Genomic DNA, 22780 nt, shown 5'->3' with positions numbered 1-22780 from the left:
GACATTCCCATATTGGAGTAGGTCAACTGGGACTCAATGAGTGGCAAGGTGGAAGGAAACCAGCCAGTCTCACCTGTCAAATAGAAGTGGTACATCGAAGAATCCAGTAGACCTGGACCCTGCAGTGTCTTGCATTTACATGAAAAAAAAAAATGGTAGCTATTCCTTTGGGGGAAACTGTTGGGGAAATCAGCAAGCTGCTGATTCAATGGGGACCTCAATCTGTTGCCCTAAATGCCATGGCCTAGTTCACTGGCGATTCAGATAAGCTGAAACCAGATAGTGTCCACTGGGCTGCTGTGGCTGCTCAACTCAGAAACACCTGTGCAGAACCAAAAATGAATGACTATTGCCCCGCGGGCAGAAATCAAGGCTATCATAGCTCTGAACAGTGTTCCCCTTGATAAACTCAATCTTTTTATTCACTCTTGGGCTGTTAGCTTTTTCTTTGGGTTAACTCTTGGAAAAACACAAACTGCATATTAAACAGGAGTTTCCTTCTGTAGTCTGTGGGGAAAAATTGCAGGTGCTGATAACTTTTGTGTCCTTCTTGCAGCTGTCCACAGTAAGGGCTGATTGTCTGATGAGATCAACTGGAATCCAGGTGCTGATCCAGCCTGCATTGCTCAGATCCACAATTGCTACCTGGATTAATCATCAGACTGGGCATGTGGTAAAGCATTCTATGTTTCTGATGCCAAGGTTACCACCACTTGCCAATCTTGTCACTTTCATCAAAGGTTGACTTGCATTTTTCCTGGCAAAGGAAATCACAATTCATAGGATAGTGCCCCTGCAGTTCTGGCAGATGGATTGCTTCAGACTTTGAGCACCTCATAGGCTCCTGCAGGTCCTCACAAATGATAACACTTTGTCAAGTTACAATATTGCTGTTTCAGTTCAATCAGCTGACTTCTGCCCATCACTGTGGCCCATGAAAATAATCTGTGCCATGTTTTTGGCTTTCTAGATTACTTGATGTCTGACCATCATGCAGTTTTATTAAAAATGCCACTCAAGGCTGGGCATGGTGGCTCATGCCTGCAATCCCAGCACTTTGGGAGGCCGAGGTGGTTGGATCATCTGAGGTCAGGAGTTCAAGACCAGCCTGGCCAACAAGGTGAAACCTCATCCCTACTAAAAATACAAAAAATTAGCCAGGCGTGGTGGCATGCATCTGTAATCCCAGCTACACAGGAGGCTGCTTGAACCTGGGAGGTAGAGGTTGCAGTGAGCCAAGATCATGCCACTGCACTCCAGCCTGGGTGACAGAGCAGGACTCTGTCTCAAAGAAAAAAAAAAGCCACTCAACAATAGACTAAGAGTCAAGGTATTTGATGCTCTCCACCACCCCTAGGCTTCTGGTATTGCTGCAAATTGACCAGCTCAGTATCTTCTTGACCTTCATCTGGCCTACTTAGCTTAGCAGGGAAGTTTGGTTCTAGAATTCAGTAGTTCCTGGAAAATATTAACCTCCTTTCAGTTTCTTGGAAAATGACCATGATGGAGGAAGAGGGTCATATAAACCTGTTTTTAAATTTGGGATTTCATTCTGACCTTTTCTAAGCATGATGCTTCTTTCTTTCTCTTAATACTGAAACTGCCTTTGCAAAACTTACAACTGAGGCAATTACAGTGAAAGAGAGCTGGCCTGACTCCATCTTACTTCTAACGTCCAAGCTGTACTTGTTTATTCCGGGTCATAGGTCGAACTAACTTTGGGAGGAAGTTAGGTTATAGTTTAACTTTGAAACAAAGACAATAACAGCTCTTTTCTAAAACAAATCCCCTAGGCTGCCTTTGCAAGACTAACAAATTAGCTACAAGATGAGAAATTATGGTTTAGGAGTCTTGCAGCTGGAGGCTGTGACATTCTGAACCTCCCTAAATTGTTCCTCAGGAAAACATCAGTATTATACACTTGATTTTAGCCAAAGGGCTGGGAAGCAATACCACATCAGTATTATAAAACCTAGGCTGAGTGCTTGAGATATTTTGCAGACCCTGTACTCAGTGGATTAGCTGTCAACACCCAGGTTGATAAGCTGGCTCATCTGGTCTTGTGGCCCCCACCCAGCACCTGACTCAGTGGAGGACAGCTTTGACTCCCTATGATTTCATTTCTGAACCAGCCAATCAGTACTCCACACTTTCTGACCCCTACCCACTAAATTATCCTTAAAAACCCCAATCCCCAAGTTTTTGGAGAGACTGATTTGAGTAATAATAGAACTCCCGTCTCCTGTACAGCTGTCTCTGTGTGAATTAAACTCTCTCTATTTATATTCCCCTGTCTTGATAAATCAGCTCTGTCTTGTCAGTGGGCAAGGAGAAACCATTGGGCAGTTACAGTACCAACCTCAGGGTGTCCTGGTTGGCCTATTCTCTGGGTGGCAGCCTAATCAAAAGTGGACATAGGAATTCAAACTCAATTCTGGATCAGTCACTTGGATTCTCTCTGGAATCTCATCACCCCAGATCATAAGGATAAGGATCATTGTTTTGGGTACACTATGTGTGGGACATAATAGCTTTCTGGAAGCTGGATACAAATGGCTTTGTCCCTCTTGTACCTGACCATTCCATATTAAAGTTCTAGGTGTAAGTTGGAAATGATAGAAAAAAACTGAGGTTACACCTACTGGAATGGAATAGGTCAATTTTCTAGTGGTAGAGTAAGAACAACGACTGGACACAGTGGCTCATGCCTGTAATCCCAGCACTTTGGGAGGCCAAGGTGGGTGGATCACCTGAGGTCAGGAGTGCAAGACCAGCCTGGCCAACATGGCAAATCCCCATCTCTACTAAAAATACAAAAAATTAGCTGGGTGTGGTGGCACGCTCCTGTAATCCCAGCTACTTGGGGAGGCTGATGCAGGAGAATTGCTTGAACCCAGGAGGCGGAGGTTGCAGTGACCTGAGATCGCGCCAGTGCACTCCAGCCTGGGTGACAGAGCGAGGCTTTGTCTCAAAGAAAGAAAAGGAAAAAAAAAAAAAAAGGAACAACAATCTTGGCACCTGGAGAGAGAATACCTAATTACACACACCATTTTGGCCTTAGAGGGCATTCGGGATTGCCTTAACTTACTGACTAAGACTGTTAGATGATAGGCTTGCCCTGAACTTCCTCCTGTGGGTCAGGTGAGGGGTACCTGGAGCTCTAGCATAGGGCTTGGAGTGAGTGACAACTTTAGATTAGGCCCTCTTGAGTAGTTGACACTTAAGCAAAACCTTGAAGGATGTGAGGGAATTCACAGTCTGCCCTTGTAAGCCTGAGTGTTTGCTCCATTGAGAACAGTGGGCATTACTGAGAACTTGTGGAAGAAACAATTTAATAGTCAGATAACCTTGGTTCAAGTTTTACTTTTGGGCAAGTCAGCCCGGGCACTAAATTGCTTAACCAACAAAGTGGGTTAAATGAATGACAGAAACCAGCATATTTTAGACCGGATAGTCCATGTTTTAGATGAAAAATGAGAAAATGAATTGCATCAATGCTGAATTTGAACTCCTTCAAGAATCATTGTCTGTTTGTTCTTGTTCCCATTCACAAGGGCATTTCATTGTTGCCTTGGTGTCACTGCATTGTTTTTAACTAGCGCTTCCTTTGGTGGGGAAGATCAGAAGTGACCTCATGAATTACTTTGATAAATATGTCAATCAGTAGAATTCCAAGTGGATTTTCAGTTGAGTCTGGGGATTAATTTCTGCAATAGGTGAGGCAAAGCTGATGAAATTCAGCCACTCTGCACCAACGTAAACTGTCAAGTAAGAAGTGTTTATGGAGCCTGCTGAGAATTGTACTTCACTCAGCAGCTAAGAAAATGATTCTGTCAACTCTTGATTATTCTTGTTAATGAAAATTTAAAATATCATTGTTTAACATAGGGGCTAATGTATACATTCTCACCACAGAAAGGGAAAAGTAGCAGGAGATACACCTGGGCCAGCTGGAAGAAGAAGTCCTAAATGTGAGCAGTGGTAGATGTCAGGAAGACCTTACTGATGGTCAGGGACATTAACCTGGTGGCAGCCAGGGCAAGGAGTGAGGGAAAAGAGAAATCTAGGCAATTGGCATAGATTCATTTTAACTACAGAGTGGATAATGAAAGGATGTTTTTCCTTTTCTTTTGAAAAAAAGTAAATAGGCAGAACATAATGCCTTAGATGTACTGATTCTGTAAACAAAATGCCTTTTCTATGCCAGACCTAGGCTGGGCTCTGAAGGGAGAGCAGCAAATATTACAATCCCTGCTTTTCCAGGAGATGACAGTGTTCTTGGCAAGATGTAAAAGTGAACCAGCACAACCCAGTGGCGTTATGCATAAGGACCTCTTGGAACCAAGCAGGAAACACAGAGCAGAGGGTGAGCGTGACAGACTGCGAAGGTTTCCAGGAGCAGTCAAAGCCTGCCTGTGTCTTATCGGAGAAACTGCAGTTAGATGCACCTTTACAGTGTCATTCAATAAACATTAATTAAGCAATCTTGGTATGCTAGACAGACATTTGTGGTAAGCTCTAGGATGAACAAGAACCATCCCAGCTTTCAAGGATTTAGACTGTGGTAAAGTGAAACAGATACAAACAAACTCACAGAGGTGTCATTAGTTACTGTGAGGAAGTTAAAAAAAGGATGTACTAGCAGCCCAAGTCTGTTCCACTCCATCTGGTGGTGGGCGGTGAGGTCTTGTGTCCAGTACCTGGAAGGATGATAGGTGTCCAGCATGTGGTACTGAAATCAGGTTATTGCACATAGATAAAACAACGTGACTGGAGGTGAGGGGCAGCCATGGTGAATTCGAAGGACTACAAGTAGAGCAGTTCCATCTGGCTGCTGGTGAACGCTGTGTTAGGGAAGGGAAGAGGGATGAAGATGGAGAGCAGGAACAAAGCAAGGAAGGCTTTGTGCGCCCTGGGAAGGCATTAGGTTTATTCCATGTGTAGGAATACGTGTAGGCAGATGGCTAGACATGAGCAGGTTGGGAGCCTTTGAGAAAGGAAAAGCTTGGGAAGTCTCAGGTCCAAGGGACCACCCACCATTTACATATTAATAGCGTCTCTAATGCTGGAATGGGTGGACAATTAGTCAACTGAGAGCAGAAAGAAAGAAAAAGGGCAAAGAAGAAATTCTTAAGAGATATACAGGCACAAGTACAAATTTGACTGCTGTAAGACCTTCCTGGGGTGGCGGTAATGAGCAACGCAGCCATTAGATAGAATTCGTATCCAACACCTGGCCCACGCATGCGCACCGACTAGTAGTAAGGGAGGGCCCCACAAACCTGGGGTGGAAACTAGGCAGGTAAAAGGCAAGGGCTTATGGCAGAAGGAGAAAAACTAGATGAAGAAAAAAGGCAGAGACTTGAGACAGAGCGGAGACAGAGCGGGAAACGTGAAGAAAAATCCAACGTTGTAAAAACCCAACCCAGGACTCTGCTGGCCCGTTCTCTTTCAGCAGCCTGCTCTGCCTCATCTTTCAGAGTGTCCCGTCCCTTTGAATAAACTCTCTGCTCCCTCTTTCCCTTCAAGTAAAGATTTCTGCTGTCTTTGAATTGTCACTTGGCCATTATCTTACTCCCAAGATGACTAAGGACTGATGATTCCCCATACTTCTGAGTAACGCATGGAAACGCGGATATTTGTAGGGAGAAACAACAGAAACATTCAAGGATTAAAGTGACAAAGTGATGTGTGAAAATTTAGATTTTGAGTCATTCTGGCTACAGTTTGGGGATAGACTGGAGTGGGAAAGGACTAGGGGTAGACAGGACCATTTAGGAGTTTCAGCATTAGCCTGGGCACAAAATGATGAAGATCTAAATCAAGGCTGTGTAAGTGAGTTTAAAGAGAGAAATGTGTGAAGAGAAATAATTTACAGAACTTGCTAATTGACTGCAAATGACAAGGGTATTTCAGAGGAAAGAGGCAAATGTGACTTCCAGTTTTCCAGGCAGTGCAATTTAGTGTATCAGCCAAGGTTTTCCAGGAGGTATGAATTATTCAGCAAAACTGAGGGTTTAACAAACTCTGAGACTTTATATGTACAGTGAAAAGTTCTTCACTAGAGTATAAATTCTTTAGTAGATTTTAAATTCCTTGAGTGTAAGTACTTTATTTTAAAATTGTTTTAATCTGCTTTAGCATAGTTTTGTAGAGCTTGATAAAGTAATGTTTTCAGGCTAAATTTAACGTGATATGTAAAAAGCAAAAAGGTATGTAAACTTTGGGTTAAAAGAAAAGTACTTAAAAATGACATTTCTTGTCTGGGCATGGTGGCTCACGCCTGTAATCCCAATACTTTGGGAGGCTGAGATGGGCAGATCATCTGAGGTCAGGAGTTGGAGACCAGCCTGGCTAAATGGTGAAACCCCATTTCTACTAAAAATACAAAACATTAGCTGGGCGTGGTGATGCATGCCTGTAATCCCAGATACTCAGGAGGCTGAGGCAGGAGCATCGCTTGAACCCAGGAGGTGGAGGTTGCAGTGAGTCGAGATCATGCCATTGCACTGCAGCTTGGGCAACAGGAGTGAAACTCCATCTCAAAAAAAAAAAAAAAAAGACATTTCTTACAGCACTATGCATATTAAAACAATGTTAGATTACCAATGATACAACTTTTATAGTTTTTATATTCTCTTTCAGAAGAAAGCTAGTACTGGTGTCAGTGGAACATAGGCTGAGGTAACAGTTTATGTGGAAAAGAAAGTATAACTGGTCTTCTACTTTGGCTTAATTCAACTAAGGTCACTACTGGTAGTAGCTTTTGGATTATTAAGTCAACCTAAAGCTGAGGGATATCTTTTATTTCATCTATTATAGTTGTGCAAAGACTGGGGTTTAGAGGTGGAGTAAATTTACATGGACTAACTCTACAGAGAAATTTTTAGGCGAGTGTTTCATGGATAAAGCTCAGCTGAAGAGGAATTGTTGTTTCAGGCACTTCTGGCCTGAAGAGCTTTTGTTCTGAATTTGTGCTTTAAATGCATAACAAAAGCAAGGAATCTTTAATGGTACTTGCTTTGAAATTAGAGTGTGATTACTTTAAAACACTATGGATAGTTTTATTGCCTTAAACTATTGTTAAACTACCATTCTTTTTTAATGGTCTCCATAGCTGCATGCTGGTGAAAGGAAAAGCTAGTAGAGAATTCACTTTGGTTGAGAGTTAGGTGAGGATTTGCAGGAACTGTAGGAAAAGCTGTTATATTTTGACCTGGTGATCATTAGTATTTTATATGCCTTCCCTAAAGCTCTACACAGGCGCGTTTCCAGCACAACACTTTAAGCCTAATTGGACCCACTGGCAAAGTCAGGTTATCAAAACTTTTCATTTGGGGACACTGAATGATTTTGGGGAAAGAACTTGTGGTCACTGATCAGTGTGATTGTGAACAAATCTCACATGTGTATTTGTTTCATAATATAGATTTTATTCCTCGAAACGTGCTAGAGGAATATGAACTGTTTCTGACATATAATGATGTCTGAGATATCAGCAATCTGTGAGATTGAAAAAAAAATAATACCTATTATCCGCGAGTGTGGTTAGTTCTCAGGCGATTGCCCTAGAAATAGGTCAAGATAAAGTGACCTTACCCGGCCGTACATGCTCTGGTATGCCTCTGCAATCATCAGCCTTTGTGCATTGCAGCGCTGAGTCAGAATGTTGATCAGCATGTCTTTGTCACAGTCTGGAAAAGAATAATATTTGAAGATTAGTAAAGTTGCTACTTTGTAGTTGGGAAGAATCCATTATCTAACGATCATAACCAGTGTGCAAGCATTATCCCTGATGGTATTTTACAGCAGGGAACAATTTTAACTAAAATTGGAAATCATGTAATGATGCTTGATGAAGCCTGGATCCTTCCTATCTCCTAGTTTAGTGCTATTACTACAAACTAGGCATTGAAGGAACATTCCTCAAAATAATAAAAGCCATATATGACAAACTCACAACCAACATCATACTGAACAGGGAAAACTTTCCGCCTGAGAACAGAAACAAGACAAGGACACTTCCTTATCCACTCCTATTCAACATAGTACTGGGAGTCCTAGCTGGAGCAATCAGGCAAGAGAAAAAAAAATAATAAGCACCCAAATTGGAAAAGAGGAAGTCAAACTATCTCAGTTTGCTGATGATATGATCTCACCATCTTATAGAAAACTATAAAGACTCCTCCAAAAGACTCCCAGATTTGATAAATGACTTCAGTAAAGTTTCAGGATACAAAATCAACATATGAAAACTAGCAGGATTTCTATACACCAACAACGATCAAGCCGAGAACCAAATCAAGAACTCAGTTCCATTTATAATAGCTACCAAAAATAAATAAAATATCTAGGAATACATTTAACCAAGGAAGTGAAAGATCTGTATAAGGGTAACTACAAAACACTGTTGAAAGAAATCATAGATAGCACAAACAAATGGAAAATTATTTCCTGCTCATGAATTGGAAGAATAAATATCACTAAAATTATTATACTGTCCAAAGCAATTTACAGGTTCAATGCAATCACTATCAGCTTATCAGTGTCATTTTTCATAGAATTATGACAAACAATCCTAAAGTTCATATGGAGTCAAAAAAGAGCCTGAGGCCAGACGCGGTGGCTCAAGCCTATAATTCCAGCACTTTGGGAGGCCGAGATGGGCAGATCACGAGGTCAGGAGATCGAGCCATCCTGGCTAACCACACGGTGAAACCCCGTCTCTACTAAAAATACAAAAAATTAGCCGGGCGTGATGAAGGGCGCCTGTAGTCCCAGCTACTCAGGAGGCTGAGGCAGGGAAATGGCGTGAACCCGGGAAGCAGAGCTTGCAGTGAGCCAAGATCACGTCACTGCACAAAGAGAACAAAGCCAAAGTCATCACATTACCTGATTTCACACTATACTACAAGGCTACGGTAATCAAAACAAGCATGGTACTGCTATAAGAACAAGAGAAAACAAATAACTCCATTAAAAAGTGGGCAAAGGATATGAATAAATTTTTTTTTTTCCAAAAGAAGACACACAAGAAGCCAGCAAACATATGAAAAGTGCTCAACATCATGAATCAGCAGATAAATGCAAGTTAAAACTACAATGAGATACCATCGTACATCAGTCAGAATGACTATTATTAAAAAGTTAATGTCCGGGCACGATGGCTCATGCCTGTAATCCGAGTACTTTGGGAGGCTCAGGAGGGTGGATCATGAGGTCAGGAGATCAAGACCATCCTGGCTAACATGGTGAAACCCCGTCTCTACTAAAAATACAAAAAATTAGCCAGGCGTGGTGGCGGACGCCTTTAGTCCCAGCTACTCAGGAGGCTGAGGCAAGAGAATTGCTTGAACCTGGGAGGTGGAGGTTGCAGTGTGCCGAGATTACACCCCTGCACTCCAGCCTAGGCGACAGAGCGAGACTCTGTCTCAAAATAAATAAATAAATAAATAAATAAATAAAATAAGGCAAAACAATAGATGTTGGAGAGGATGTGCAAAAAAAGGCATGCTGAAAGACTGTTGGTGGAAATGTAAATTAGTATGATCTTTATGGGAAACAGTATGGAGATTTCTCAAAGAACTAAAAATAGAACTACCATTTGACTCAGAAATTTCACTACTGTGTGTACATACTCAAAGGGAAAGTAATCATTATATACAAAGATACTTGCATTTATATGTTTATTGCATTAGCATTTATAATAGCCAAGATATGTAATCAACCTAAGTGTCTATCAACAGATGACTGGATAAAGAAAATGTGGCATATACATACCATGGAATACTACTCAGCTATAAAAAAGAATGAAATCTTGTCTTTTGTAGCAACATAGATGGAATCAGAGGCCATTATCCTAAGTGAAATAACTCAGAAACTGTCAATTACCATATGTTCTCACTGATGGGTGGGAGCTAAACAAAGGCTACACATGGACATATTGAGTAGGATAATAGATTTTAGAGACTCCAAACAGTGAGAGGGTGGAAGAGGGGCAAGGGTTAAAAAATTACCAATTGGGTATGTTGTTCAGTATTCAGGTGATGGGTACACTAAAAGCACAGACTCCACCAGTATATAATATATGCATGCAACAAATCTGCACTCGTACACCATAAATCTATAAAAAAATTTTGAAAGGAAAATAAAGCTCCAGTCAAAAGCACAAGGGAGTGAAGAGTGAAGAAAATATAGTGTCCCTTCAATCAGCTCTTATTCCACCAAAAATGGCTTCCTTGACCTTTAAGCTGATTAGTGTTTAAATGGGAGCAACATCTGATATTTGGATTTATGTCCCCACCTGGCTACCCTGCACAGGTGGGGACATACTCTCTGCATGAGAGACTCTGCATGGACACTGCTCTCTGAATCCCAGCTGCTCCAGCTCCAGCCTTGGTTAAAAGGACCCGAGATACATTCCAGGCTGCTGCTCCAGAGGGTGCAAGCTGGAAACTGCCAAGGCTTCCATGTGGTGTTAAGTCTGTGAGTGCATGGACAGCAAGAGTTGAGGTTTTGGAGCCTTTGCCTAGATTTCAAAGGATGTATGGAAACACATGGATGTCCAAGCAGAAGTCTGTTGCAGAAGCACAGCCTTCATGGGGAACCTCTACTAAGGTAGTGTCGAGGGAAAATGTAGGGTTGGAGCCCCCACACGGGGCACTGCCTAGTGGAGCTGTGAGGAGAGGGCTGCCATCCTTCAGACCCTAGAATGGTAGATGCACTGACATCTTGCACCATGCACCTGGAAAAGCACAGGGACTCAACACTAGCCCTTGAGAGTAGCCATGGGAGCTGAGCTCTGCAGAGCCATGGGGGCAGAGCTTCCCAAGGCCTTGGTCCACCTTTTGCATCAGTGTGGCTTGGATATGAGACATGGAGTCAAAGGATATTATTTTGGAACTTTAAGATTCAATGACTGCCCTGCTAAATTTCAGGCTTGCACAGGGCCTTTAGTTCCTCTGTTTTCACTGATTTTTCCCCTTTGGAAAGAGAGTATTTAGCCAATACCTGTACCCCAATTGTACATTGGAAGTAACTAACTTGTTTTTGATTTTACAGGCTCATAGGCAGAAAGGACTTGCCTTGTCTCAGATGAGACTTTGGGCTGTAGACTTTTGAGTTAATGCTGAAATGAGTTAAGGCTTAGGAGACTGTTGAAAATGGGTAATTATATTTTGCAATGTGAGAAGAACGTGAGGTTTGTGGGGGGACAGGAGCAGAATGATATGGTTTGGATTCGTGTCTCTTTGCAAATCTCACGCAGGATTGTAATCCCCAGGGTTGGAGGAGGGGTCTGGTGGGGGCGGGGGGGTGAATGGATCATGGGAGCAGATTTCCCTCTTGCTGGTCTTGTGATAGTGAGTGAGTTCTCATGAGATCTGGTTGTCTAAAAGTGTGTCACACCTCCCCTTTCCTCTCTTCCCCCTTGTAGGAAGGTCACGTAGGATATGCCTGCTTCCCCTTTGCCTTCTGCCATGATTGTAAGTTTCCTGAGGTCTCCCCAGCAATGCTTCCTGTACGGTCTGCAAAGCCATGAACCAATTAAATGTCTTTTCTTTATAATTTATACAGTCTGAGGTAGTTCTCTATAGTAGTCTGAGAATTGACTAATATTGCATCTTTCTTGTTGAATAGAGAGATATGGCTTATAATGAACATATATTAAGGAGAGAAGAGTAATGGAGAAGGAAATCATGAAAGTACAAGGCATCTGTGTGCCTCTGAGGGATAGAGTGAACCTGTCATGCTTTTCATGGAACACTGGTCACCCTGTCTATCTCCTCCCTAATATAGACTGTTTTTGGTCTGTGTATCCTTCACTTCCTCATGTACCAACACACCAAGCTAATAGACCGGTTTAGTGCACAACTAGTTTGGATAAATTTAGGTGTAATTGTAGTCATAGTAGAGTCAGCAATATGACATTTACCTTTCCCTCAGCTTGACTAAAATTTAGACAGGTTTCTTCCCAACTACAGGCTCCTAACCTCCCTTTTATTAAAGCATTTATTTTAGAAAACATACAATTTTAAATTCTTTCTCTGTGTCTTAGAGATGTAAATCTCCCAGCCTCTTGCAGTTTGACAACCCAAAACTGTCTTTCTCAGGAATATGGGAGCCATCCTTTTGAAATGTAATCATTGGGAAGATAGAAACTGTGTTTCCTATTTCCCAGTGTCTGTGTGAGGACAGGAACCTGACTTTGTTAAGTGCCAATTAGCAATCACAGATAGTCTAATCACATTGACCAATGCCCTCCCTGCCCAACATCCTTCAGTTCTTTCCTACTATCTCACCATACTGCTTAAAAACTCTCTTGCCTTTGTTTCATAGGATTTGAGTTCACTCTCTCTCCCTTCTTGCAATGGTCTTGATCCCTACTGCAGAAACTTCCTTGCTGTTTAATTCCATCTGGTATAATTTTTCTTTGACAAGGGGAGATATATAATGGAGATGGGGAGAAAAATGAATTGAAAAGCTAGAATGTTAACCAAATCATCTTTTTTGAAATTAAGTCCATCCTGGATGGGCTTAGGATCACAGAAGGCTATGAATAAGGTGCTGAAATATCCAGTGAATGAGAACACGTGTTAAGAATTCACAAAGATGACTGTACCACTGAAAAGCAGGGGGAGCCTCAGGGTATTTTATGCACAGACAAATGGTCTGAAAGCTGTAACAGGGAGGGAGGAAGGCCTGGAACTGGCTTCAAAGATAGAAATTAATGGCTACTGAGAGAAAAGGCAGACTCCACTGAAAAGGCATAGAGAAAGGTGATGTCTGCCTCAAGCCTGGTTAAGACCCTGAACTAAAAGGCAAAAAAAAAAAAAAAGAAAGAAAGAAAAAAATAGCTGTAGAGGAATCTGTTAATGGCATGATGGGCATTCTAAAGTGGACATATATTTAATAATAAATAGAAGATTTTAAAATTACTTTCTATGTCTTATTCTTACTATTATCACATTTAAGAAATTATTATAGTCTTGTTTTTTGTTCTTGTTCTGTTGAGATTATCCACAATCTAGCCCTCTGAATTTCTCTCTTTTTAAGTTTTCATGGCAATTCTTGTTTATTTATTCTTCCAGAGATATTTTATATGAATCTAAATAATTGTATTATAATTTTTAAATTAAAATAACTGTAAATTTAGGAATAAATTTTGTAAGTGTTGTCTTTCTGTCACTTACATGATATTTCTGCCAACCTATTATTTAAGGTTATTTCTTTTCTAAATGACTTAGTAAAGATTTGCGGAGTTTTTTGCTAATGACAAGAAGCTTTATCTTGCTAAAGTTATTTATATTTGCACTTCTATTGATATTCCCAGTTATGTTATTTTTGTTTTACTTCCTAACACATAATTGCTTAACTGAAGAAGTGATATTGATTTTTGTGTTTACTTTGTATCCTGAAAAGTTATTGAACTCTCTTATAATATTAAGTAACTTTTTATCAATCTTGAATTTTTAGATACATAATTTCTTCTTCATATAATCAAAATTTTGATTTCTTCTTTGTAATCATTGTATGTTTTTCTCTTTCTTCTCCTACTGCTTTAGGTCAGGGATTTCTAAATAATTCATCTTTTTCTGATTTTTAATGGAAAATTTGGGCATAATGAACCATCACAATTTTATCAAATTTTATTTTGTACAATTGACTCTTGTTGTGTGTGGTATATATATTCTACAAATTTGTCATGAACACTGAATTAGTAAATATTGAACTATTGTTCCTAGGGAAAATGCAGGGTTAGGTTTCTGCAACACTATGGTTACAATACTTTTGTCAACTGAAATGTCTTTTGCATTATGTTTGTTTGCAAACATCCTTATGAAACAAGAGTCTTGTTAGCATTGAAAACTACCCTTCCACATATCCTTCTCGTGTATAAACATTTAAGAGATATTTTTAAAGCTCTTCTATAGCCTCCTGATCTACAGACTTTTTCTAACCTGCCACCCAACACTACTTTCAAAAGAAAGCTGACCACTTTGATTATTTTTAAAAATTATTAATTTTGTTATCAGCGTCTCACAAACCCACAAATTCAGCTTTTTTTTCCATCTTTTCCATACTTCATAACGTAGAATAGATGTTACTTCAGCATTTTCCAAACAGCACTGTGCATATATCAATACATTTTCTATTCTTTTTTATGGATGTACTATTTTATTAATTCATTAACATTAAACTCATAGCCAACAGTACTATAACTAATTCTCGAATTTAGTTTATGTAACACACATTTTTTTCTTGAATACTTCTTTTTGTGCATAGGAACACACTAGGCAGTACTTCAACACTATGCTTAGGGCCATTTTAAACAGCACAATCACCAAGCAAAGCATACAAATGCAAAATTGTGTCACCACATAGACTGCATAAAGGATTTACAGCATGAAAGCTGAAAGAAGACGGCAGAGGTCACCTTGTTTGATTTCAACTGAGAATATGCATTCTAGTGACTAAAATTTTTCAGCTCTCTGCACTTGTCTGCAAATGACCATGAAATATCTGTGAATATTGATTTGGAGATTATAAAACAATTTTAGTGAGTAGATAAATTTGTAAATATAGCATTTGTGAATAATGAGAATTGACTGTATGGTCAAATAGGTAAAAGTGGTCTCCTAGGCAAGAAAATAATTATTACTAAAATTTAAAATTATTCCTTAATTTTTAATTTTTGTGGTTACATAATAGGTATATATATTTATGGAGTACACAAGATGTTTTGATACAGGCATGCAATATGAAATAAGCACATCATGAAAAATGGGTTATCCATCCCCTTAAGCATTTATCCGTTGAGTTGCAATCAATCCAATTACACAGTTTTAGATATTTTAAAATACATAGTTATTATTGACTATAGTCACCCTGTTGTGCTATCAAATAGTATGTTTTGTTCATTCTTTCCAACTATGTTTTGTACCCATGAACCATCCCCAAGTCCCCAACAGCCCTCCACTACCCTTCACAGCCTCTGGTAATCATCCTTCTACCTTTCTATGTCCATGTGTTCAGTTGTTTTGAATTTTAGATCTCATAAATGAGAACATGCAATGTTTATCTTCCTGTGCCTGGCTTATTTCACTTAACATATGATCTCCACTTGCATCCATGTTGTTGCAAACGACAGGATCTCATTCTTTTTTGTGGTTGAATTGTACTCAGTTGAGTATTTGTACTACATTTTCTTTATCCATTTATCTGTTGATGCACAGGTTGTTTCCAAGTCTGAGCTATTGTAAATAGTGCTGGAACAAACACAGGAATGCAGATATGTCTTTGACATATCGATTTCCTTTCTTTTAGGTACCTACCTAGCAGTGGATTTTCTGGATCACATGGTATAACTCACTTTTTAATTCTTTTTGAGGAACCTTTAAACTGTTCCACATAGTGGTAGTACTAATGTACATTCCCAGCAACAACGTACAAGGGTACTCTTTTCTCCGCATTCGTGCCAACATTTGTTGCTGCCTGTCTTTAGGATAAAACTCATTTTAACTGAGGTGAGGGAAACTATTTCTTGATAGCACTAAGTGATCTACAAGAAATCAACACTAAAGACACAGAGAGATTAAGAATAAAGAATGAAGAATTATATACATGCTAATGCAATCAAAAGAAAGTTGGAGTAGCTATATTAATTTTAGACAAAGAATACTTCAAAGCAAAGAAAATTATCAGGAATAAAAGGGTTATTACAAAATGATAAAAGGGTCAGTTTTCCAAGAAGATATAACAAACTTTAATATGTATGTGCCAAACAACAGAGTGCCAAAAGAGACGAGGAAAAAAAATAATAGAATTGCAAAGAGAAATAGAAGAATCCACTGTTATACCTGAGCAATTTAACACCTCTAGAGTAATTTGTTAATTACTAATTAACATCTATAGAACGCTTATTACCACAAAAGCAGAATACACATTCTTCTCTAGTTACATGGAGTATTAACCAAAATAGACCACATTCTGGACCACAAAATACATCTTAACAATTTAAAATAATAAAAAACATACAAAATATGCTCTGAGGCCACAATAATATTAAACTAGAAATCAGTAACAGAAAGACGGCTGGAAAAATCCCCAAATACACATAGACTAAACAGCACACTTCTAAATACACATGGGACAAAGAAGAAGTAACAAGAGAATTTTTAAAAATTTCAAACAAATTGAAAGTAAAAATATGACTCAAAATTATGAGATACAGCAAAAGCAATGCTTAGAGAAAAAATGTATAACATTGCATTTAGAGAAACAAAAAGAAATCTGATATCAAGAATCTAAGCTTGCATCTTAGGAAACTGGGAAAAGAAGAGCAAATTAAACCTAATGTAAACAGAAGAAAAGAAAGATTACAGAAATAATCAATGAATATGAAATTGGAAAATCGAGAGAAAACATCAATGGCACCAAAAGTTGGTTTTCTTGGGGAAAACATCAATAAAATTTATAGGCCTTTAGCTAGGATAAGGAAAGAGAGAGAAAGCAAGAGAGGAGAGAGAGAGAGAGAGACAGAGAGAAAAAAAAACCTTACTAATATCAGAAGTGAAACAGGAGCCATTACTACCAATCTCAATGGACATTAAAATCATAATAAAATATTATTAACAACTCTAAGGCCACAAGTTTGATAGTCTAGATGAAATGGATCAATTTCTTCAAAGACACAAGCTATCCAAACTCATAGACAATCTGAATGGGCCTGTATCTATCAAAAACTTAAGTCAGTAATTTATAACCCACAAAATAGAAAGCACTAGGTCCATATGGCTTCACTTATGAATTCTACTGAACTTTTAAGAAAGAAATATCAATTTTCTACAATCTCTTTCAGAAATCAGACACATAGAGAATGCTTCATAACTCATTCTACTAGGTCAGCATTATCTTAATACCAAAATCAGGGAAAGGCACAAGAAAAGAAAATTACTGACCAACATTTCTCATGAGCATAGATAGATGCAAAAATCCTCAAAAAGTTTGAAAATCAAATATAAGAATGCATACAAAGCATTATAATTCATGAGTAAGTGGATTTATTTCAGATATGCAAGGCAGGTTCACCGTTTAAAAATCAGTTAATGTCATCCACTGCATCAACAGGAAAAAGGAGAAAAATCATGTGATTATATCAACGGATGAAGAAAACTCACTTGACAAAATCCAGTACCTATTCAAGATAAGAAGTGTTAGCAAACTAAGAATAGAGGGGGACTTCCTTAACTTCATAATGAATATTTTCAAAACTCCTATAGCTAGCATTGTACTTAATGATCAGAAAGATCAGGAACAAGCTGAGAATGTCCGCTCTGATATAACACTGAGAGTTTCAAAAAAGATTAATTTTGACTTGTGTTCTCCTTCGTCAAGATTTAGGAATGTAGGTTAAAAATGATTTTGGTTGTCCAGGATCTCACAGGGTTGACCTAGCAATTACACATGTTAATAGATACAAAATAATAATAGTTGTAAGAATTCATGAGCTGGAAAGTATCTTCAAATGGTGAGAAATGGGAAAGTAGACTGCACTATTAGGGAATGTTAACTTAGAAGTGTTTCTTTTTGTAGATGACGAGTAAATTTTTATACAACTTAAAGCAATTTATATCAAAGCTACTCATTTTCATTTGTTTCAGAATACATTTTTGCTTTCAGATTTTTCTAAATAAAACACAGTAACTTAGAAAAACATTAGTAATTGTCTTTTTCAATAACGCTTCGCCAGAGTCATGGGGATGGATAGACCTTTAAAGCAATTTGAGCTGTGTTCATGCTCTGGCATGCTACAGTGGACACTGTGCAATAAAAGCCAAAACCTCTTAATGTACTTCAGCCTAACACACTGACAAGCAACAAATTATGATGGTCAAAAGGAATTGTTATTCTGACCCTAAAATTGCAATGACAGGAACATTGAAACTGGAGCAAAAAAAACAAAAAACAAAAAAAAACACAACTTTTTGGTGAACAGATTGTGTGATCCATAGTTTTAAAGCAAAAATTGCACTCCTCAATAAAAAGGTAATTCATAACTTTGTGTTAACTTGTCTTTTTATTTTTCTAGTGATGATTGATATTTTAAAAGTCATGAAAGCATTGCAAACTCCTAAAGTCAGCTTTAGCAAGCGTATTTTAAGTCCTCTATTGTTTTCCTGTGGGATGCTGCTAGTGAATAAAACACACAGATGTACATTCATGCATACACACACACACACAGTCAAGCTCCTATAAAGGCGACCTTGTCTTTAAAGTTAAGAGCTTGCTTTCTTAGGAAAGGTTTTGCATGTCTTATGCAAAGATTTCTTTTATGTTGTCTATGCTTATCTTTGTGCTCATCAGGAGCCTTCTTAAAACAGGTTTTATTCTAGGAAACTATATGAAAGTTTAATACCTCCATATGATATCTTAAAAATTTATATATATATAGATATATATATATGTAAAAGAATTCCAAAATTTTCCTCCCTTTTTCTCTCTCTGTATTCTTTTTTCTAAACTCTAGTCTCATTCGTTACTAATCACCTCTATGTCAAATTCCAAGCGCCGGGAGTTCACAGTCCAGTCAGCAGGTGAGACAAACACAAGCACAGTGCAAATGAGATTAGGGGAGTGAGAGGTAGGAAGCAAGGCGCCTGGGGGCTGGCATAGCTGGTTGAGCTTGCAGTGCCCAGAGAAGGATTCAAAGAGGAAGGCTTAGCTGAACAGATTCTTGAAGAAAGAGAATTTAGATGAAAAGTAGACAAGAGAAGAAAATGGCGTTCCAGGTGAAGTGATTGGGCCAATTTACAGAGATGTGAAAAGCAGAGTCATTTGGGGGAATAGCAAAAAGTCTGATCTGACTGGAAGTGGAAATAGCAAATAGCAAATGAAGCAAGCTAGAAAACAAAAGCAAAGTTTAAAAAGAATGCTCTATCCTAGATTAAGGTGTTTTAGTTGAGATTTCATTTAGCAGTTAGTGATGAGGCACTTAGGGATTTAAGGCAAACATTTTAAGATTAGAGTAGCAATTTCTAAACGCAAATTTGTTCATCATTATTGTCTTTTTTTATATTATTTTTCTTCTCATTCTACTTCTTTGCTCAGTTTTTGTCTAATCTGTATCTGTGTTTTGCAAGACATTAGCTATTTTATACCCACAGTAGTTTTAAAACAAGGTGAAGCAAAAAATAATTACAATAAAAGATGGTAGAAATAATCAGACTTACAGAATCCTTGGAGTGCTCCTCCTAGCATTTGGGCATCCATTATGGGATTGAAATTGGGAGCTGGGAAGATGGTTCCTTGCACCTGGTGGAAAAATCAATGAGAAAGTGATTGTAATGATTCACGTTAATGTTTCAACATTGTGGCTGGGCGCGGTCAGGAGTTCAAGACCAACCTGGCCAACATGATGAAACCCCGTCTGTACTAAAAATACAACAAATTAACTGGGAGTGGTGGCACCTGTAATCCCAGCTACTCAGGAGGCAAAAAATAAAAATAAAAAAATAAAAATAAATTCAACATTGTTTTCCAAACAAATGAAAATGAAAGCATATTCTGTATGTTTACATTACTATAAGACATACACACAAGGCCTGTTAAACAAATGCCTTACTTGTGTGTCAATTGCAGAGAGAAAATTTGGTTGAGTTCATTTTATCCGTTGGTCTCTACTACTATCCGTTGGCATCTATCATTCAAATAAGAGACCATGATACCAAAACCAATTGTAAAAAAATATAAGAATCAAATTAATAATATATATCTTCTTGACTAACAGTAAGTTTTTTTTAAGGAATGGCGCTTATTTTATAGAAACTGAAAAAGAGTACTGTATTGGTGGGATTCATTTCATTCATATGAATTAGAAATGGTACTTGCTACCACAGCTATTTTCTATATAAGGGACCTTAAAATTATACTAGAAAAAAATAAAAATAATTGAATTTGGATTATGAGCTTCATAGAAATCCAGGTGATATAGATAAGGCAGAGATTATCTAGCCAAAGCTCATGACTGCAGAGGTAAACATAAAAACCTGTAAACATAAAAACTTGACAGACATTCTATTTAAATTCTCTCTCTTGACAATCATAAAATGGTAGAACATTTAAAGCAGGCTTGTGATGCACATGGTGCATTATTTTAGAATGAACCCACCAGGACTAGCCACCATATAATCACACTCAGCACAGTACAGCTGTCAATCAAAATTTATTAAGAAGGGCAGCTCTCCCTGTTTATTGTCAGTATGCCCAGACACATTGGGGAATTTATGCCTTCCCACAGCAAATGAGTCTTCCAGGCCCTGAGATGAACTCAGACATTCCTATTAATTAATTAACTAATGAGAACAGGACTAGACCATAATTTCGACCTAAATGAATATACATATACTGATACCAAAATATTTGTAAAAAGAATTTGAAGGACTAAGAACTCAAAACTAAGAATTGAATTCAGTTTGGATTCTACCTCACTGACATTAATAAATATGAAGTTGTCTATTTGAAGTAGACCAAAAAACATGATGATTGTGATATGTCTATATTTCCATTCTTAGAAGTACAAATTAGTGGAATTCTTATTCTGTGAATTATGCAGATTCTTTCAATCATTATACTTATCGTGTTTAATGTTTTGCATCAGGAAAACAAAACAGAAATAAATATATCAGACAGACTCATAAGAATTACCCTGGAGAAGAAGGTGTGGGGGAAAGAGCTGGTCCTAGACCAGAGGGTGTAAATTTCCCCCAACCACATGTTTGAATGAATAAGTGATCTGGGAAGTCGGACTGCAGCATTTCCACAACTGATTGTATATGAGTTGCAAAAGATAGTTGAAGGTTGCAGTCACAAGGTTACTAAGTAAAAGAGTGATACAATTTGATTTGAGTTCCAGTGGTAACAGTTTATAACAATGCAAAGAATGAAACAAAAAGAAGCAATATAAGTTGCAAGAGTGGCTAATTTAGAATTCCAGTTGAGCTCTAATGTAAACCTGAACTGAGGCAAATAGCATGTTTTCAATAAATACAGATTTCTTGGTTAACTAAATGTAATTTAACCTACTAATTTTTTTTGAGAAACATTTTTAACTTAACCTAATAATGGCAGTTTAGCATGAAAAGTTACCTTGAACAGTCAGAGACTGTTTTAGGAGTTTTCCAGAATTTATACCTTTCAAACAATGCCCTTTTTATATGCAGGACTTTTTTTTATTCTGGCCTTAGAGTAAATTGGAAATTTTGAAAAAATGTACATTTTTCAATGTGACAGTGAGAAATAATGTGTATCCCTATGTATTAAGACTTTTTCGTTTCTTTGAAAATGGCCAGATTTAGAAATAGTATATATAATTTGTCTAAGGCAAAATAAATTGTAATACCTGTCATCTCTAAGTTTTACCACAAGGTAATCAAAATATAATATTTGCTTCTAGTTACATATGAATTTGGGTTTTGAAAAAGGCATAAAGAATGTGCTCCTTTTAGAAGACAGAATAAACAGCCACATAAACTTACTATACAGAAGAGTATGAGTAATTTGTATGTTTAAAATTTGGTTCTAGAAACTATCTTTCCACCTCCATGAATATATTACATGACAGAAAAAATTTCAAATTTATTAATTCCTGAGACTCAGTACAGACTAGAAAAAAAAAACCACACCTGTTTTGCACATGAAGTTGATAAAAATATTTTTACTATCTCATACCAATAGGTTCATCAACATATGGATCATATTTCACTTATAGCCAATTAGGTGGCCAGGATTCATAAAACTACATCCCTCCAGATCCAACATCCCTAGGCTTCCCACATTTGAATACTTTTTCTCATGTGGCTTTTGACTCACATGCACCGTGACAATCTGAGGGCCTCAAGACTTTCTGAGTTCGAAATGTCAGCTAGGCAAGGTGACAGTCTGACTAACAAGACACGTGCTAGAGTGTGGGTTTCAATGGATAATTCAGTGTGTTTGAAGTAGCTTAGTTTTAGTGCCGTTGATACTAGATCTCTAGTTAATTAAAGACGTTAAGAGTCCTAAGAGGAAATTGTACAGGAATCTTAGGATTTCCTTTCATGAGGCATTTACCCTGAACATGGCATCGACTTAGCTTTGGAGCATTGCTCCTTGGGATTTTACTTTGGACAGAACTAAATGCTCTAAACTCTCCTAAAGGTCTTCAGCCATTTATCACCCTCTGCCTCATGTCTCCCAGGAGTTCTTCCAAAGTGGTTTCAATGGCTTTAAACACGGCCAACACTAAAGGGTGGATTACTGAACACACTGTTTCTCTTCCTTACCCTTCCACAGCTAATGAGCCCTTCAGTCCCATTCCCTCATTCCTAGCCTTACAATACTTTTCATGTCATTTGCCTTCTTTTAATTTCTGTTACTACTACTTAATACAGACCTTTGCCAATTTTTCTTTCAGTTATATCTGATAAGCTGCCAAGTAGATCCTATTTGTCTACCAAAATGATCCTTCTAAAAGATCAAATATTATTTGCCCTTCCATGCTTAAAATCTTTAATGCCCAAAACAATGCTTCTCAATATTTGTTTTGTACTCTGGCCCACATGATACATGGTTTTCAGAAGAAAGAAACATCCTTGGGAGCATCTAGGCTTATGAACATGTCCCAGTATGCTATAGCTTTAATTACATCCCATTCTTGCCCAGAAAGTATATTGCCATCCAACTGAGTGACAGTATCATATAAGCAACGTAGGAATCACATAGGCTAGAAAAAGTCAAACTTTGG

At 38.1% G+C, this 22780-nt stretch overlaps 1 protein-coding gene across 1 annotated transcript in view; it reads right to left on the bottom strand.

Annotated features, from left to right (window-relative positions):
* ANXA10 (annexin A10) overlaps nucleotides 1–22780 on the bottom strand; it is a 97599-nt gene that overhangs the window by 41498 nt on the left and 33321 nt on the right. The window contains exons 2-3 of the mRNA XM_037993645.2: nucleotides 19230–19311; nucleotides 7600–7694 (exon numbers count right to left, since the gene is read on the bottom strand). Coding sequence (XP_037849573.1) covers nucleotides 7600–7694; nucleotides 19230–19311 — 177 coding nt within the window. The remainder of the gene's footprint in view (nucleotides 1–7599; nucleotides 7695–19229; nucleotides 19312–22780) is intronic.

The sequence above is a fragment of the Chlorocebus sabaeus genome, chromosome 7 (assembly GCF_047675955.1).
Source record: "Chlorocebus sabaeus isolate Y175 chromosome 7, mChlSab1.0.hap1, whole genome shotgun sequence".
In the NCBI taxonomy this organism is placed as follows: Eukaryota; Metazoa; Chordata; class Mammalia; order Primates; family Cercopithecidae; genus Chlorocebus; species Chlorocebus sabaeus.
This window is presented reverse-complemented; position numbering and strand designations above follow the sequence as displayed.